The sequence below is a fragment of the Heptranchias perlo genome, chromosome 13, assembly GCF_035084215.1.
Source record: "Heptranchias perlo isolate sHepPer1 chromosome 13, sHepPer1.hap1, whole genome shotgun sequence".
NCBI lineage: Eukaryota > Metazoa > Chordata > Chondrichthyes > Hexanchiformes > Hexanchidae > Heptranchias > Heptranchias perlo.
Genome location: NC_090337.1, coordinates 65,039,805 through 65,061,219, shown reverse-complemented (window position 1 = coordinate 65,061,219; position 21,415 = coordinate 65,039,805). Strand labels below are relative to the sequence as shown.

At 41.8% G+C, this 21,415-nt stretch overlaps 2 protein-coding genes across 3 annotated transcripts in view; one reads left to right on the top strand and one right to left on the bottom strand.

Annotated features, from left to right (window-relative positions):
- The window catches only part of LOC137331664 (LIM and senescent cell antigen-like-containing domain protein 2), a 216,773-nt gene that overhangs the window by 61,851 nt on the left and 133,507 nt on the right, over window positions 1-21,415 (bottom strand). The gene's annotated exons all lie outside the window — the stretch shown is intronic.
- gpr17 (G protein-coupled receptor 17) lies at window positions 441-19,858 on the top strand. Its single transcript, XM_067994812.1, has 2 exons — window positions 441-593; window positions 17,366-19,858. Exon 2 carries the CDS (start codon window positions 17,406-17,408, stop codon window positions 18,411-18,413), a length of 1,008 nt encoding a protein of 335 aa, XP_067850913.1. The 5' UTR covers window positions 441-593; window positions 17,366-17,405; the 3' UTR covers window positions 18,414-19,858.

The following is a 21,415-nucleotide window of genomic DNA, read 5'->3' as shown; positions in this document are numbered from 1 at the left end:
ATTATCTTTGGACATTTGTGCACTCAATACTCCTCTGTTTATGGATACCCGTCTCAGAAACACAGTACATTTTTGAAAGGCCTGATCCAGTTGCCATGCCGCCCAAACTCCCTCCTCATTGCCACTGCTGTCCCCACACTAATGTGTCTGTGCTGAAACCTCCCATTGTAGGGCAAGTATTGTGAGGAATCGGTCACACAGGCGCATAGAAAAGCACGCCAACCAGGCTGACCCGCTCCAGGGGCTTCATAAAGGAATCACACACAGAAAATATCATAAAGCTCGTCTCAGAAAGTTTTAGGGGGAAAAAAAAATTAAAATTCTTTTCATTTAACACACAATGAGCTCCCTCTGTTGGTTGGTTGACAATACCCAGCCACGGTCTCTGTACTAGTTATATAGAACCACCCCCACCAGACTGATTCACGCAGCCTGGATCATGTGCAGCACTTGGGAATGTGCTGCTCTTGTGTGATTTACTCCCTCTTCATTTTGCTGAATGAACACCATAAGTGGATTTGGAAGCAGAGAGTTCAGGAGTGGGACCCTTCTCACTGAGTTTCCAGCAGTCCCGAGGCTGCCATCAACAGCAGGTATGTCAGTGTGCAGACAGCTGCAGTTCTTTGCAATTTTCCGTGGGGAAAACAAAAAGTCTGCGAGAGAGACATTGTACTGTGAGGGAGAGACAGACGGGGGTAGAGTAACGGAGAGGGAAGAAGAGGAGAGAGGGGAACAGGTGGGGTCAAGAGTGGAGAAAGAGCAGCGAGACAGATGGGCAGGAGAAAAAGTTCAGGGACAGATGGATTGGGGAAAAGGTAGAAGCAGAGAGGAGAAAAGCAGTGTGACAGACAGAACGTCTGATAGAGTGACTGAGTGATGAAAACGAGAAAGAGAGGGAGAGACACAGCAAGACTGAAAGAGCAAATGTTCAATGCAATAACCAGGGGAAAGTAATTATTAGTAAATGATAAAGGGGAAAGAAAGAGAAAGAAAAATAAAAAGGGTGTGGGGAGAGAGAGAGGGAAGAGAAGGAGAAGGAGAGATGGGAGAGAGAAGAAGCATCCTAGGAATTATTTTATATTCTACATTTTAAATACTTGATAAGAAAACTCCAAACCCTGAGTGTTGGGATTCTCATTCTGTGACTTCCTGTGGTGAAACACGGTTACAGCACTTTTATGTTGCTGCTTATTACAGAAATATCAATTAACACTTTGGAGTTCTGGCAAGACTGCAATTGCTCCCAAGCACAGTGATCAAAAGCCCGTAAGAGGAAAGTTTTCGTCTTGTCAAAGACAAGTCATTCCACTGCGGCACCAATATTATCATCAATTAGAGCAGGATATTTTAAAACTGGAACTGCTGTAGTAAGCAGTGGGGGAGATAAAGTTCCTTATCCGAGTCACTGCTCGAGTTTAGGGACATTTTGGATGATTTCCCCTGTGCAAGTTAAACATGAAATCGCTTTAATAAGAAAAGTGTGCAAAAAGTACGATAAGTTAAAGCAACCTATAGAGCACAGACTAGGGCACCTGACGAGACCTATAGTGAAGTAACTTACAGATAACTAGATGGACCTACAATGGAGAGCTGGGGGAAAACAGAGAAAAAACTGGACAGAGGAAAACCCGAGAAATGTCAGAGATACAAACCAGAAAGAAGGGAAAGAGAGAGCGGGAGAGAAGGAAGACAGAGAAGAGAGAGAAAGAAGATAGAAAGAGAAAGAGAGGAGAGGCGATGAGAGATAGAGAGAAAGGAGACAGATATAGAGATAAAGACAAAGAAAGGAGACTGAAGACAAAGGCAGAGAGGGAGAGAGAGAGAGACAGAAAGAGAAGGAAAGCAGAGAGAGACCGAGAGAAGATGGACAAAGGGGATAGAGAGAACTTTGAAGGAAAATAGTGCGTGTGACAGATGAGAAAGTGTGGAAAGAGGGAGACAAAATGGAGCCAGAGACAGAAGAGCAAAGAGAGAAGAGACAGAGATAGAAAGTCATAGGGAGAAGGAAGACAGAGAATTGGAGATACAAGGAAGAAGAGCAGAAAGGAAGGAACGAGAAAATGAAGATGGCAAAAGAGAAGATAGAAAGACTGACAGAAAGACAGACGGACAGACACAGAAAGAACAGAGAGGAGGGAGACAGCTTGATGGAGAGAAGAGAGAGAGCGGGAGAGAGAGAGAGCGGGAGAGAGAGAGAGAGAGAAAACAAAGGAATTTGAGACAGAGGGCATGTGGAGACAAAGACAGTAGAGCAGAGAGAAAGGCAATAGGGAGAGACAGGAATCAAAGAGAAAGAAGGGAGAGAGAAAAAGATAGGAACAGAAAAAGGGGTGTGGAGCAGAGAGAGGAAAGAGAGAGAAGGAAGATAGAGAAAGAAACAGAGAGGGAGAGTAGCAGAGATACACACATGGAGAAAGACAGACAGAAGAGGCAAGAAGGAAAATAGAGAGGAAACAAAAAGAGACAGAGAAGAAGGAAGATAGATAGAAGAGAGTGTCAGAGAAGGAAGACTGAAGGAGAATAAAGAGAATGGAGGTAGAGACAGAAAAGGAGAGAGAGAGGCCCCAGAGAAAAGGGAGGGAAGCAGAGAGAGTGAGTGGACGAGAGAGAGAATGGAGTGGGGCAGAAAAAGAATGAACATTTTGAGATAGAGCAAACAAAAAACAGGAGACAGAGAGAGAAGAAAGAGACAGAAAAGTGAGTCAGAGAGGAGATAAAGGTAGAATAGAGATACGGAGAGAGGAGACAGAGAGAGAAAAGGACGAGAGAGTGCAAGGAGACAAAGAGAGGATGGAGAGAGAGCAAGGGAGAGAAGGAAAACAAAAGATATGGGGAGGAGATATAGTGGGGCAGAGAGAGGAGGCAGCAAGAGAAACAAAGAGAGCATGGAGACAGAGAAAGAAAGAGAGGAGGCAGAGAAAAGGGTGAAGAAGGGGGAGACAGAAGAAAAAGAGAGGAGACAAAGAGAGAAAGGACGCAGATAGAGAAGAGAAAGGAGGAAAGAGAAGAAAACAGAGAGTTAGGATTTATTTGGTATCAGGTTGTTTGATCTGAGTATAAGGCGTGTTGTTCCCCGTTACTTTGATCCCTAGAAAGGGTGTTTATTTTTTTCTCAAAGAAGGATGCTCTTCGGCAAAGTTTGATCTTAGTGTCAAGGTGGTCCAAACCCTCTGTTCATGATCTCAGTGTCAGGCTGGTTTAATCGAGGTTTCAGTTTGATCTTAGTCTCAGCTGGTTTGACTTGGTGTTGGATGGTTTCACCTCAATGTCAGGAGGTTTGGTCTCAGTGTCAGAGGTCTATGAGGGTGGCAGGTGGTCTAGCTCAGTGGCAGGTTGCCTGATCTTGGTGTTAGGTGGTCTCGCTCAGTGTCAGATGATCTCCCACTGTAGAGCCTCTCCAAATTATCTTCAAGAATTTTTGAAGGTTGCTTACACACCGCATCAGAGAACACCCTTAGGAGTCATTACAAGCTCGGCTTTGGTTTGCCTGGCTGTCAGCAGACTGTTTTATCAAACTGTTGGTACAAAGGAGGATTAAGGAGGGATTGTTTTTCAGATTGAGCAAAGCATTCCTTAAATTCTTTATAATGGAACGGTTTCTATCTGTGGTAATTGAATCCTTTGCGATGCTCTCTGTCAGGCACCATGGGTAGGCAAGGCCACTGGAGGTTCAGCAGTTCTCGGAGAACTCCGGAGGCACTTGTTACAAGCCTCGCACTCTTTGCTCAACTATAACCTTTCACAGGCACTATGTGCGAGGTGAAAAGGATCCCACCAGCACTGGATTCTGCCAGGTCTCTTGTTTTCTTTATTAGTCTAACAGATCATCTCTTACAGATCAACAGTTGTCATCAGAACCCCTTCTAAAAATCAAAGAATTAGGATTCATTTAACATCCACTGGTTTGTTTTCTGTTGGATTTCTTTAATAAAACCTCATTCAGTCACATCAACTAAAAAAACTCAAAGCTGCAGAAAAGACAGTGGCAAAGATACCCATTGCCAAACTCTCCTCCTTGATGAGAAAGCTGGCAGAGAGGGACATCGCTGTTCCATGATTGATCAGCAGGCAGGCCATGATTTGTCACTTTATGTGTAGGTGAAACAGCCAGAATCATCACCCTCAGGTTGAAGGGGACGTCCGAGTCCAGATATTTGTCTGAATGAGAGAGGTTAAGTTTGGATAGCTGAGTTAGCTCTGAAACTCGAGCTTCTCGGTTATTGGGACATGGGGTTTCTTCTTAAATAAAAGTGGAAGCCAATCAGGGTACAGTTATGTTTGATTTGAAAGATTAGTAGATTTCAATTAGATCAGTGTTGGTGGGGGAGCTGAAAGATCGAGCACAGCCTTCACTCACAGCTCTCTTACTCTATGCTGCACTTATACTGTTATTTTTTAAACAAAGTACTTTAGCCTTTATCTACTTTAAGCAAGAGTGAATTATTCAGATGTCTTTTTAAGGAGCAGAGGTCTTTTTTCAGCAGCTGTAGGATCAAAAAACCATCAGCCTCCTTAGATGTGTCTCCGACAACCCGCATTTGTTGTACATGTATCTGACCACCCACAGGCAAACTACACCTCCTATAGGTCAACGACACTTTCTGCAACATACGTACACTGCTGCAGGGTACGTTCATCCCGACAGGGTGCGTTCATTACCACAGCAGCATTCATCCCTACAGGTGACATTCATTAGTACAGGCTGCATTCATCACAGCATGCTACATTTTATTACTACAGGCTACATTCATTACAGCAGGCTACATTCATTATTAGAGGCTACATTCATTACATGCTACATTCATTACATGCTACATTCATTACATGCTACATTCATTACAGCATGCTACATTCATTACAACATGCTACATTCATTACAACATGCTACATTCATCACAGCATGCTACATTCATCACAGCATGCTACATTCATTACAACATGCTACATTCATTACAACATGCTACATTCATTACAGCATGCTACATTCATCACAGCATGCTACATTCATCACAGCATGCTACATTCATTACAACATGCTACATTCATCACAGCATGCTACATTCATCACAGCATGCTACATTCATCACAGCATGCTACATTCATTACAGCATGCTACATTCATTACAGCATGCTACATTCATCACAGCATGCTACATTCATTACAGCATGCTACATTCATTACTACAGGCTACATTCATTACAGCATGCCACATTCATCACAGCATGCTACATTCATCACAGCATGCGACATTCATTACAACATGCTACATTCATTACAACATGCTACATTCATCACAGCATGCTACATTCATCACAGCATGCGACATTCATTACAACATGCGACATTCATTACAACATGCGACATTCATTACAACATGCTACATTCATCACAGCATGCTACATTCATCACAGCATGCGACATTCATCACAGCATGCTACATTCATCACAGCATGCTACATTCATTACAACATGCTACATTCATTACAACATGCTACATTCATCACAGCATGCTACATTCATCACAGCCTGCTACATTCATCACAGCATGCTACATTCATCACAGCATGCTACATTCATTACAACATGCTACATTCATCACAGCATGCTACATTCATTACAACATGCTACATTCATTACAACATGCTACATTCAGTACAACATGCTACTTTCATTACAGCATGCGACATTCATTACTGCTGGCGACATTCATCACAACATGCGACATTCATTACTACAGGTTACATTCATTACTACAGGCTACATTCATTACTGCATGCTGCATTCATTACAGCATGCTGCATTCATTACAGCATGCTGCATTCATTACTACGGGCTACATTCATTAGAGCATGCTACATTCATTAGAGCATGCTACATTCATTAGAGCATGCTACATTCATTACAACATGCTACATTCATTACAGCATGCTGCATTCATTACAGCATGCTGCATTCATTACAGCATGCTACATTCATTACTGCATGCTACATTCATTACAACATGCTACATTCATTACTACAGACTACATTCATCACAGCATGCTATATTCATTACAGCACGCTACATTCATTACAGCATGCTACATTCATTACAGCACGCTACATTCATTACAGCACGCTACATTCATCACAGCATGCTACATTCATTACAACATGCTACATTCATTACAACATGCTACATTCATCATAGCATGCTATATTCATCACAACATGCTACATTCATTACTACAGGCTATATTCATCACAACATGCTACATTCATTACTACAGGCTACATTCATTACTACAGGCTAAATTCATCACAGCATGCTACATTCATTACTACAGGCTACATTCATCACAACATGCTACATTCATCACAACATGCTACATTCATTACTACAGGCTACATTCATTACTACAGGCTACATTCATTACTGCAGGCTACATTCATCGCAACATGCGACATTCATTACTACGGGTTACATTCATTACTACAGGCTACATTCATTACAACAGGCTACATTCATTACTGCAGGCTACATTTATCACAACATGCTACGTTCATTACTACAGGCTACATTCATTACTACAGGCTACATTCATTAGAGCATGCTACATTCATTACAGCATGCTACATTCATTACAGCATGCTACATTAATTACTACAGACTACATTCATCACAGCATGCTACATTCATTACAACATGCTACATAAATTCCTACAGACGACATTCATCACAGCATGCTATATTCATTACAGCACGTTACATTCATTACAGCATGCTACATTCATCACAGCACGCTACATTCATTACTACAGGCTACATTCATTACTATAGGCTTCATTCATTACAGCATGCTACATTCATTACAACATGCTACATTCATTACTACAGGCTACATTCATTACTATAGGCTACATTCATCACAGCATGCTACATTCATCACAACATGCTACATTCATTACAGCATGCTACATTCATTACAGCATGCTACATTCATTACTACAGGCTACATTCATTACTATAGGCTACATTCATTACTATAGGCTACATTCATTACAGCACGTTACATTCATTACAGCATGCTACATTCATCACAGCATGCTACATTCATTACTATAGGCTACATTCATCACAGCATGCTACATTCATCACAACATGCTACATTCATTACAGCACGCTACATTCATTACTACAGGCTACATTCATTACTATAGGCTACATTCATTACAGCACGTTACATTCATTACAGCATGCTACATTCATTACAGCATGCTACATTCATTACAGCATGCTACATTCATAACTACAGGCTACATTCATTACTATAGGCTACATTCATCACAGCATGCTACATTCATCACAACATGCTACATTCATTACAGCACGCTACATTCATTACTACAGGCTACATTCATTACAGCACGTTACATTCATTACAGCATGCTACATTCATCACAACATGCGACATTCATTACTACAGACTACATTCATCACAGCATGCTATATTCATTACAGCACGTTACATTCATTACAGCATGCTACATTCATTACTACAGGCTACATTCATTACAGCACGTTACATTCATCACAGCATGCTACATTCATTACAGCATGCTACATTCATCACAGCATGCGACATTCATCACAACATGCTACATTCATTACTACAGGCTACATTCATTACAGCACGTCACGTTAATTACAGCATGTTACATTCATTACTATAGGCTACATTCATTACAGCATGCTACATTCATTACAGCATGCTACATTCAATACTATAGGCTACATTCATTACAGCATGCTACATTCATTACAGCACGTTACATTCATTACAGCATGCTACATTCATTACAGCATGCTACATTCATTACAACATGCTACATTCATTACTACAGGCTACATTCATTACTATAGGCTACATTCATCACAGCATGCTACATTCATCACAACATGCTACATTCATTACAGCACGCTACATTCATTACTACAGGCTACATTCATTACTATAGGCTACATTCATTACAGCATGTTACATTCATCACAGCATGCTACATTTATTACAGCATGCTACATTCATCACAGCACGCTACATTCATTACTACAGGCTACATTCATTACTATAGGCTACATTCATTACAGCATGTTACATTAATTACAGCATGCTACATTCATCACAGCATGCTACATTCATTACTGCAGGCTACATTCATTACTGCAGGCTACATTCATTACAGCATGCTACATTCATTACAGCATGCTACATTCATTACTGCAGGCTACATTCATTACAGCATGCTACATTCATTACAGCACGTTACATTCATTACTGCATGCTACATTCATTACAGCATGCTACATTCATTACTATAGGCTACATTCATTACAGCACGTTACATTCATTACAGCACGTTACATTCATTACAGCATGCTACATTCATTACAGCATGCTACATTCATTACAGCATGCTACATTCATTACAGCATGCTACATTCATCACAGCATGCTACATTCATCACAACATGCTACATTCATTACTACAGGCTACATTCATTACAGCACGTTACATTAATTACAGCATGTTACATTCATCACAGCATGCTACATTCATCACAGCATGCTACATTCATCACAATATGCTACATTCATTACAGCACGCTACATTCATTACTACAGGCTACATTCATTACTATAGGCTACATTCATTACAGCACGTTACATTAATTACAGCATGCTACATTCATCACAGCATGCTACATTCATCACAGCACGCTACATTCATTACTACAGGCTACATTCATTACTATAGGCTACATTCATTACAGCACGTTACATTAATTACAGCATGCTACATTCATCACAGCATGCTACATTCATTACAGCATGCTACATTCATTACAGCATGCTACATTCATCACAACGTGCTATATTCATCACAACATGCTACATTCATTACAGCATGCTACATTCATTACAGCATGCTACATTCATTACAGCATGCCCAGGGCTGGGCAATAAATGCCGGCCTTGCCAGCGACGCCCACATCCCGTGAACGAATAAAAAATTTTTTAAAAATGCGACATTCATTACTACAGACTACATTCATCACAACATGCTACGTTCATCACAGCATGCTACATTCATCACAGCATGCTACATTCATTACAGCACACTACATTCATTACTACAGGCTACATTCATTACTATAGGCTACATTCATTACAGCATGCTACATTCATTACAGCATGCTACATTCATTACAGCATGCCCAGGGCTGGGCAATAAATGCCGGCCTTGCCAGCGACGCCCACATCCCATGAACGAATAAAAAAAAATGCTACATTCATTACTGCAGGCTACATTCATCGCAACATGCTACATTCATTACTGCATGCTACATTCATTACTGCATGCTACATTCATTACTACATGCTACATTCATTACTACATGCTACATTCATTACAGCATGCCGCATTCATTACAGCATGCTACATTCATTACTGCATGCTACATTCATTACAACATGCTACATTCATTACTACAGACTGCATTCATCACAGCATGCTACATTCATTACTGCATGTTACATTCATTACTGCATGCTACATTCATTACAGCATGCTACATTCATTACAGCATGCTGCATTCATTACAGCATGCTGCATTCATTACAGCATGCTGCATTCATTACTGCATGCTGCATTCATTACAGCTTGCTACATTCATTACAGCTTGCTACATTCATTACAGCTTGCTACATTCATTACTGCATGCTACATTCATTACTGCATGCTACATTCATTACAGCATGCCACATTCATTACTGCATGCTACATTCATTACAGCATGCCACATTCATTACTGCATGCTACATTCATTACTGCATGCTACATTCATTACAACATGCTACATTCATTACTACAGATTAAATTCATCACAGCATGATACATTCATTACAGCATGCTACATTCATTACAGCACGCTACATTCATTACAGCATGCTACATTCATCACAGCATGCTACATTCATCACAATATGCTACATTCATTACAGCACGCTACATTCATTACTACAGGCTACATTCATTACTATAGGCTACATTCATTACAGCACGTTACATTAATTACAGCATGCTACATTCATCACAGCATGCTGCATTCATTACTGCAGGCTACATTCATTACTGCAGGCTACATTCATTACTGCAGGCTACATTCATTACAGCATGCTACATTCATCACAGCATGCTACATTCATCACAGCATGCTGCATTCATTACAGCACGCTACATTCATCACAGCATGCTACATTCATCACAGCATGCTGCATTCATTACAGCACGCTACATTCATTACTACAGGCTACATTCATTACTATAGGCTACATTCATTACAGCATGTTACATTAATTACAGCATGCTACATTCATCACAGCATGCTACATTCATTACAGCATGCTACATTCATTACAGCATGCTACATTCATTACTGCAGGCTACATTCATTACAGCATGCTACATTCATTACAGCACGTTACATTCATTACTATAGGCTACATTCATTACAGCATGCTACATTCATTACAGCACATTACATTCATTACAGCACGTTACATTCATTACAGCATGCTACATTCATTACAGCATGCTACATTCATCACAGCATGCTACATTCATTACTACAGGCTACATTCATTACAGCACGTTACATTAATTACAGCATGTTACATTCATCACAGCATGCTACATTCATCACAGCATGCTACATTCATCACAATATGCTACATTCATTACAGCACGCTACATTCATTACTACAGGCTACATTCATTACGATAGGCTACATTCATTACAGCACGTTACATTAATTACAGCATGCTACATTCATTACAGCATGCTACATTCATTACAGCATGCTACATTCATCACAACGTGCTATATTCATCACAACATGCTACATTCATTACAGCATGCCCAGGGCTGGGCAATAAATGCCGGCCTTGCCAGCGACGCCCACATCCCGTGAACGAATAAAAAAAATTTTTAAAATGCGACATTCATTACTACAGACTACATTCATCACAACATGCTACGTTCATCACAGCATGCTACATTCATCACAGCATGCTACATTCATTACAGCACGCTACATTCATTACTACAGGCTACATTCATTACTATAGGCTACATTCATTACAGCACGTTACATTAATTACAGCATGCTACATTCATTACAGCATGCTACATTCATCACAACGTGCTATATTCATCACAACATACGACATTCATTACAGCATGCTACATTCATTACAGCATGCCCAGGGCTGGGCAATAAATGCCGGCCTTGCCAGCGACGCCCACATCCCATGAACGAATTTTTTAAAAAAATGCTACATTCATTACTGCAGGCTACATTCATCGCAACATGCTGCATTCATTACTGCATGCTACATTCATTACTGCATGCTACATTCATTACTGCATGCTACATTCATTACAGCATGCTACATTCATTACAGCATGCTGCATTCATTACAGCATGCTGCATTCATTACAGCATGCTGCATTCATTACAGCATGCTGCATTCATTACAGCATGCTGCATTCATTACAGCTTGCTACATTCATTACAGCTTGCTACATTCATTACAGCTTGCTACATTCATCACTGCATGCTACATTCATTACAACATGCTACGTTCATTACAGCATGCTACATTCATTACTGCATGCTACATTCATTACTGCATGCTACATTCATTACAGCATGCTGCATTCATTACAGCATGCTGCATTCATTACAGCATGCTGCATTCATTACAGCTTGCTACATTCATTACAGCTTGCTACATTCATTACAGCTTGCTACATTCATCACTGCATGCTACATTCATTACAACATGCTACATTCATTACAGCATGCTACATTCATTACTGCATGCTACATTCATTACTGCATGCTACATTCATTACTGCATGCTACATTCATTACAGCATGTCACATTCATTACTGCATGCCACATTCATTACTGCATGCTACATTCATTACAACATGCTACATTCATTACTACAGATTACATTCATCACAGCATGCAACATTCATTACAGCACGCTACATTCATTACAGCACGCTACATTCATTACAGCACGCTACATTCATTACAGCACGCTACATTCATTATGGCACGCTACATTCATTACTATAGGCTACATTCATTACAGCATGCTACATTCATTACAGCATGCTACATTCATTACAGCGTGCTACATTCATTACTACAGTCCAGAATCAATACAACATGCTACATTCATTACAGCATGCTACATTCATTACTATAGGCTACATTCATTACTATAGGCTACATTCATTACAGCACGTTACATTCATTACAGCATGCTACATTCATCACAACATGCGACATTCATTACTACAGGCTACATTCATTACTACAGGCTACATTCATCACAACATGCGACATTCATTACTACAGGCTACATTCATTACAGCATGCTACATTCATTACTACAGGCTACCTTCATTACTACATACTACATTCATCACAGCATGCTACATTCATTACAGCATGCTACATTCATTACAATAGGCTACATTCATTACAGTATGCTACATTCATCACAGCAGGCTACATTCATTAATATAGGCTACATTCATTACTGCATGCTACATTCATTACTACAGGCTACATTCATTACTACAGGCTACATTCATTACTACATACTACATTCATCACAGCATGCTACATTCATTACAGCAGGCTACATTCATTATTATAGGCTACATGCATTACAGCATGCTACATTCATTACTACAGACTACATTCATTACTGCATGTTACATTCATTACTGCATGCTACCTTCATTACAGCATGCTACATTCAGCACAACATGCTACATTCATTACAGTAGGCTACATTCATTACTGTAGGCTACATTCATTACAGCATGCTACATTCATCACAGCATGCTACATTCATCACAGCATGCTACATTCATCACAGCATGCTACATTCATTACAGCACGCTACATTCATTACAGCCCGCTACATTCATTACAGCATGCTACATTCATTACTGCATGCTACATTCATTACAGCATGCTACATTCATTACTGCAGGCTACATTCATTACTGCAGGCTACATTCATTACAGCATGCTACATTCATTACTGCAGGCTACATTCATCACTGCATGCTACATTCATCACTGCATGCTACATTCATTACTGTAGGCTACATTCATCACAACATGCTACATTCATTACAGCATGCTACATTCATTACTACAGGCTACATTCATCACTACAGGCTACATTCATCACAACATGCTACATTCATCAGAGCATGCTACATTCATTAGAGCATGCTACATTCATTACAGCATGCTACATTCATTGCTGCATGCTACATTCATTGCTGCATGCTACATTCATTACAGCACGCTACATTCATTACTGCAGGCTACATTCATTACAGCATGCTACATTCATTACAGCGATGCTACATTCATCACTGCATGCTACATTCATCACTGCATGCTACATTCATTACTACAGGCTACATTCATTACTATAGGCTACGTTCATTACTGCAGGCTACATTTATTACAGCAGGCTACATTCATTACAGCAGGCTACGTTCATTACAGCAGGCCAGGTTCATTACTGCAGGCTACGTTCATTACTGCAGGCTACGTTCATTACTGCAGGCTTCGTTCATTACTGCAGGCTACCTTCATTACTGCAGGCTACATTCATTACAGCATGCTACATTCATTACTGCAGGCTACATTCAGTACAGCATGCTACATTCATTACTGCATGCTACATTCATTACAGCACGCTACATTCATTACAGCCCGCTACATTCATTACAGCATGCTACATTCATTACAGCATGCTACATTCATTACAGCATGCTACATTCATTACTGCATGCTACATTCATTACAGCATGCTACATTCATTACAGCATGCTACATTCATTACTGCATGCTACATTCATTACAGCACGCTACATTCATTACAGCCCGCTACATTCATTACTGCAGGCTACCTTCATTACTGCAGGCTACCTTCATTACAGCATGCTACGTTCATTACAGCATGCTACGTTCATTACTATAGGCTACATTCATTACAGCAGGCTACATTCATTACAGCATGCTACATTCATTACAGCAGGCTACATTCATTACAGCATGCTACATTCATTACAGCATGCTACATTCATTACAGCATGCTACATTCATCACCACAGGCTACATTCATCACCACAGGCTACATTCATCACCACAGGCTACATTCATTACAGCATGCTACATTCATTACTGTAGGCTACATTCATTACTACAGTCCAGAATCAATACAACATGCTACATTCATTACCACAGGTTACATTCGTTATTGCACCCTAAATTCATTACTGCAGATTGCATTTATCGCTGCATTCTACATTCATTAATGCAGTCAACATTCATTACTACAGGCTACATTCATTAATACAGGCAACATTTATTACTGCAGGCTACATTGATAATACAGGTTGCATTGATCACAGCAATCTACATTCATTACCACAGGCTACATACATTACTACAGTCCAGAATCATTACCACAGGCTACATTCATTACTACAGTCCAGAATCATTACCACAGGCTACATTCATTACTACAGTCCAGAATCATTACCACAGGCTACATTCATTACTACAGTCCAGAATCATTACCACAGGCTACATTCATTACTACAGTCCAGAATCATTACCGCAGGCTACATTCATTACTACAGTCCAGAATCATTACCACAGGCTACATTCATTACTACAGTCCAGAATCATTACCACAGGCTACATTCATTACTACAGTCCAGAATCATTACCACAGGCTACATACATTACTACAGTCCAGAATCATTACCACAGGCTACATTCATTACTACAGTCCAGAATCATTACCACAGGCTACATACATTACTACAGTCCAGAATCATTACCACAGGCTACATACATTACTACAGTCCAGAATCATTACCACAGGCTACATTCATTACTACAGTCCAGAATCATTACCACAGGCTACATTCATTACTACAGTCCAGAATCATTACCACAGGCTACATACATTACTACAGTCCAGAATCATTACCACAGGCTACATTCATTACTACAGTCCAGAATCATTACCACAGGCTACATACATTACTACAGTCCAGAATCATTACCACAGGCTACATTCATTACTACAGTCCAGAATCATTACCACAGGCTACATTCATTACTACAGTCCAGAATCATTACCACAGGCTACATTCATTACTACAGTCCAGAATCATTACTACAGGCTACATTCATTACTGCATGCTACTTTCATCATTACAGGCTACATTCTTAATACAGCCTGCATTCATTACTGCAGTTACATTCATTAGTAGAGGCTACATTCATCACTACAGCTACATTCATTACCACAATGGTACATGCATTGCTAAGGCTACATTCATCACTATTGCCTACAACATTACTACAGCCTAAAATCATCGCTGAATTCAAATTCATTACCACAGGCTACATTCATTACCACAGGCTACATTCATTACTACAGGCTACAATCATTACTACAGCCTACAATCATTACTGAATTCAAATTCATTACCACAGGCTACATTTGTCTCTACAGCCTTCAATCATTACTACAGGCTGCATTCATTGCTGAAGTGAAATTCATTACTATGGGCTACGTTCATTAACACAGGCTACATTCAATACAATAGGCTGCATCAATCGCTGCATTCTACATTCATTACTACAGGCTACATTTATTGATATAGGCAACATTCATTATCACTGGCTACATTCATTACTCCATGCTACATTCATTAATACAGGATGCATTCATTACCACAAGTTTCATTGATTACTACATTCTACATTTATTACTACAGCCTACATTCATCACTACAGTTACATTCGTTACCACAATGGTACATTCATTACTAAGGCTACATTTGTCACTACAGCCTGCAATCATTGCTACAGGCTACATTCATTAACACAGGCTATATTTATTACTGCATTCTACATTCATTAAGCTGCACTCTATAATTTGTTACTACAAGCTACGTTAATTACTTCAGACTTCATTCATTAGCACATGCTACATTCATCACTGTATTCAACATTCATTACTACAGGCTACATTCATTACTACAGGCTACATTCATTACTACAGGCCAAATACACCTACATCTTTTTGCTTTTTGTTTATACACCTCTTGCTGCACAACTGTACTTCCTACAGGCCACATTTAGAACAATTTACATGTCACATATACATCTCAAAGTCTGCCTCTAACACTTGCAGGCCCCGTGTACTGTCAATACGGTGTTAGTGTGTCAATTTGCAGTGATTGTGCACGTTCAATGGAAAGTTACTACCGGTACATCAGCACCCAAACAGTACAGTTTGTAACTAGGTTGTGTCTAGAATGCGCAGTGAGCAGCAATGTGCGGTTTGTAATAGAACTGTGTTGATGCAGTGAACAATTTGTAAATGGTATATATGAATGTGCAGTGAGCAGTTTATAATTGAGCTGTGTCAATGTGCAATGAGTAGTTGTAACTGGAACCTGTCAGTGCACAGTGAGCAATTTGTAATGGAGCTGTGTCAGTGTGCTGAGTAGTTTGTAAATAGAATCTGAGAATATATAATGAGCAGTTTGTAATGGAGCTGTCAATATACAGTGAACAGTGTGTATTGAAGCTGTGTCAATATTCATTGAGCAGTTTGTAATGGAGCTGTGTCAATGTTCATTGAGCAGTTTGTAACGGAGCTGTGTCAATGCACAGTGAGCAGCGTGTAATGGAGGTCTATCAATACACAGCGAGCAGTTTGTAATGGAGCTGTGCCAATGCTTATTGAGTAGTTTGTCATGGAGCTGTGTCAAGGCACAGTGAGAAGTTTGTAATGGAGCTGTGTCAATGCACAGTGAGCAGTGTGTAGTGGAGGTCTATCAATATACAGTGAGCAGTTTGTAATGGAGCTGTGCCAATGTTTATTGAGTAGTTTGTAATGGAGCTGTGTCAATGCACAGTGAGCAGTGTGTAATGGAGCTGCTTGAATATCCAGAGGGCAGCAAGACTGTAATGGAGCTGTATATGAGTGAAGCACCATGCATTCAATCTGCTGTGTGAACAGACAGAAAGCAATGAGTTTGCAATTGAACTGTGAGAATAAACAGAGAATAGTGAGTTTGCAATTGGGCATCGTGGTTACCAATGGCAGCAATCTTGAAATGGGGCTGCAACGGCAGGAATTACAGAGATCAGTGGGTTTGTAACAGACCTGTGTTTGTTTTCCAGATGTCCATTGAAGCTCCCTACAGTCCGCACTCTCACTACTATGGCTTATCCCATTGTCTTCAGCAACGCCAGCGGTCAGCAGGGATCGCAGTGTACCCAGGAGAGCAGCGAAGAGAATCTTTTCTTCTCCTCCTTCTATGGGGTTGTATTTGTGTTGGCTTTTGTCGGCAACATCCTTGCCGTGTGGGTTTTCTCCTGTGACAAGAATGCCAACACGACCACCAATATCTACCTCATGCACCTCGCAGTAGCAGACCTCTCCTACGTGCTGATCCTGCCAATGCGGATGGTTTACCACCTGAGCCAGAACCACTGGCCGTTTGGAGAGGTTCCGTGCCGCATCACCGGCTTTCTCTTCTACCTGAACATGTACGCCAGCATCTTCTTCCTGACCTGCATCAGCGCCGACCGCTTCCTGGCCATCGTGTACCCGGTCAAGTCCATGCGGATTCGCAAGCCGCTGTACGCAAACGTGGTCTGCATCGTGCTGTGGGTGGTCCTCGTGGTGGGGGTGGCGCCAATGCTTGCGGCACCGCAAACGCTCCAAATGGGCAACACCACCACCATGTGCCTTCAGCTGTACCGCGAAAAGACCTCCAGCTTCGCCCTGGTGCCCCTGACAGTCGGGTTTGTGGTTCCATTCGTGATAACAGTGACCTGCTACTTGCTGATCATCCGCAGCCTCCGGAGGGGAAAACGCATCGAGAGGCACTTGAAGGACAAGGCCATAAAGATGATCATCTTGGTGCTGACCATCTTCCTCATCTGCTTTGTCCCCTATCACATCAACCGTTACGTTTACATCCTGTCCACCAGCACGGTCTACTCCAGCTGCCAGGACAGGAAGCTCATTGCTCTCAGCAATCGTATCACGTCCTGTCTCACCAGTCTCAACAGCTGCCTCGATCCCGTTGTTTACTTTTTTGTGGGAGAACGATTCCGGGAGCGATTCTGTCACTTTGTCTGCGGCCAGAGGAAACGGACGCAGTCTGTCAGCCACGAGACCAAAACAAACGAGAGCTCACTCAGCGGCAAATCCGAGCTGTAGCATCAACAATCAACAGCTCCTTCATTTAGTGGCCGTCATTTCTTTCATAGGCGCTGCTCTCCATGTATGTGTGAGTCCGTGTCTTTGTGTGTTTGCTAAGTTGCCAGGGTTGAGAATTCCTTACAAAACTACATCATCTCAACATGGAAATGGCTGGTGAGTACATTGGGCAGAATCTCAGCAAGTGTATACCATTGAGATCTCAGCCAGTGTATACCAGTGAGATCTCAGTCAGTGTATACCAGTGAGATCTCAGTCAGTGTATACCAGTGAGATCTCAGTCAGTGTATACCAGTGAGATCTCAGTCAGTGTATACCAGTGAGATCTCAGTCAGTGTATACCAGTGAGATCTCAGTCAGTGTATACCAGTGTGATCTCAGTCAGTGTATACCAGTGAGATCTCAGTCAGTGTATACCAGTGAGATCTCAGTCAGTGTATCCCAGTGAGATCTCAGTCAGTGTGTACCAGTGAGATCTCAGTCAGTGTGTACCAGTGAGATCTCAGTCAGTGTGTACCAGTGAGATCTCAGTCAGTGTGTACCAGTGAGATCTCAGTCAGTGTATACCAGTGAGATCTCAGTCAGTGTATACCAGTGTGATCTCAGTCAGTGTATACCAGTGAGATCTCAGTCAGTGTATACCAGTGAGATCTCAGTCAGTGTATCCCAGTGAGATCTCAGTCAGTGTGTACCAGTGAGATCTCAGTCAGTGTGTACCAGTGAGATCTCAGTCAGTGTGTACCAGTGAGATCTCAGTCAGTGTGTACCAGTGAGATCTCAGTCAGTGTGTACCAGTGAGATCTCAGTCAGTGTGTACCAGTGAGATCTCAGTCAGTGTATACCAGTGAGATCTCAGTCAGTGTTTATCAATTAGATCTCAGTAATTTTATACCAGTGAGATCTCAGTCAGTGTTTATCAGTGAGATCTCAGTCAGTGTTTATCAGTGAGATCTCAGTCAGTGTTTATCAGTGAGATCTCAGTCAGTGTTTATCAGTGAGATCTCAGTCAGTGTTTATCAGTGAGATCTCAGTCAGTGTGCACCAGTGAATGTACACCACTGAGATACTGGTGAGAATGTCCGTAAATATATTAGTGAAACATTGTGTGAGTGTATCTGTGATGATAACAATGAGACCTTGATATTTGTTGTAATTTTTCAAACAGACTGGGAGTAAGGGAGTCGTTTTACAATGGAGCTGTCCTGTTGTGAGTCCCTCACAAGACAGGCTAAAAATGAATGTGTATGTCTGTCTGTGTGGCTGTTTATATAACAGTGTGCCTATGTCTGTGCCTTTGTATGTCTAGGTGTGTGTGGCTCTCTATATCCGTATGTCAGGTAGTGGCTAATGACTGAGCTCCATGACCTTTAGTGACAAGTCACAAGAACAGAATGATGTTCTCCAATATCTGGAATGGTCAACGAAAACACTTCCTGTTGAGGGGAGGGAGGGTCAGTGGGGGGTCGGTTGGGAGGGACAGTCGGTGGGGGGGGGGGGGGGTCAGTGGGGAGAAAGGATCGGAGGCAGGATCATGGGAGGGGGGTCGGTCGGTGGGGAGGGAGGGTCGTGGGGGGGATCGGTTCGGAGGGAGGGTGGGTGGGGTGTGGGGAGGGAGGGAGGGTCGTGGGGGGGATCGGTTGGGAGGGAGGGTGGGTGGGGAGGGAGGGTCGTGGGGGGGATCGGTTGGGAGGGAGGGTCGGTGGGGGGGATCGGTTGGGAGGGAGGGTGGGTGGGGTATGGGTGGGGAGGGAGGGTCAGTCGGGGAGAGGGAGGGTTGGTGGGGGCTCGGTGGGGAGGTCCTAATCGTTCTAACAGCATGGCTGCTACAGGCTTCATGATGGTTCCCTTTCCCAAATGGAAAATGGCCAATTCCAGGGCACAGCAAGATCGGAGAAAGCTGCACCCAGCGGACAACTTTATTTTCCTTTTTATGGATGGGTCTCATCCCTTAAAGAGGCAGTGTCATCGGCAGTTTCTGACTCACGCAAAGTTCCTGTAGTGGCAAAGATCCTTTAAGCAAACGCCAAGAATGTCTCTTTGTAAATACAGTTCCGTATGTGCCTGTGAAGTGTTTTTTTTTTATTATACAAGCACATTTAAACTCGAATAGTTTATGACCACTCATCAAAACCGTAGCAACTAAACAAAAACTGGACTTCCAACCCCAAGCAGACATGGAGTCGTCAGAAGGGATGAATAATCACACGATGCTAGGTCTCTGTCTCCAGCTATTGGGGAGGTCCTGAAGCCTAGCAGTGTTGGGGATTGGACTTCAGCGACCAGGGGGAGCTCTTCCTGAGTAAATGACCCTTCTATAGGTCAGTGCTGACCTGGCACAGTCTTCCACCTGATCAGACTCTGCTTTAGGTCATTTTCACATTGTTTGCTGTCTCTGTTGGCTTGTTCCTTGGATATCTGTACTAACTAATGGGCATATCAATGGGCCCTACTAATCTCCTGCAGACAAATAGAGCTGTGTATGGCCACAGAGCTGGTCCTACTATGAGATGCACAATTATTTTGTTAAGCATATATACACTGTATGATTCAGTTAAATATTACATAGAATTTATAGCACAGAAACAGGCCATTCGGCCCAACTGATCTATGCCGGCTTTATGCTCCACAAGAGCCTCCTCATCATGAGCCTTACTTCGTTTAACCCTATCAACTTACCCTTCTATTCATTTCTCCCTCATGCACGTGTCTTGCTTCCCCTATATTGTATGGAGAATCTGTTGTGCCATATTCATTGTCTGATGTTGCTGGCTGCTGGTGGAACTATGGTCTAGGAGAGAAATCGTCCTGTACAGTACAGTCATTCCAGTTATATCAGGCCCCCAATCAGTACTGATACAGCCATTCCTGTTATATCAGGCCCAATCAGTACTGATACAGCCATTCCAGTTATATCAGGCCCCCAATCAGTACTGATACAGCCATTCCTGTTATATCAGGCCCCCAATCAGTACTGATACAGCCATTCCAGTTATATCAGGCCC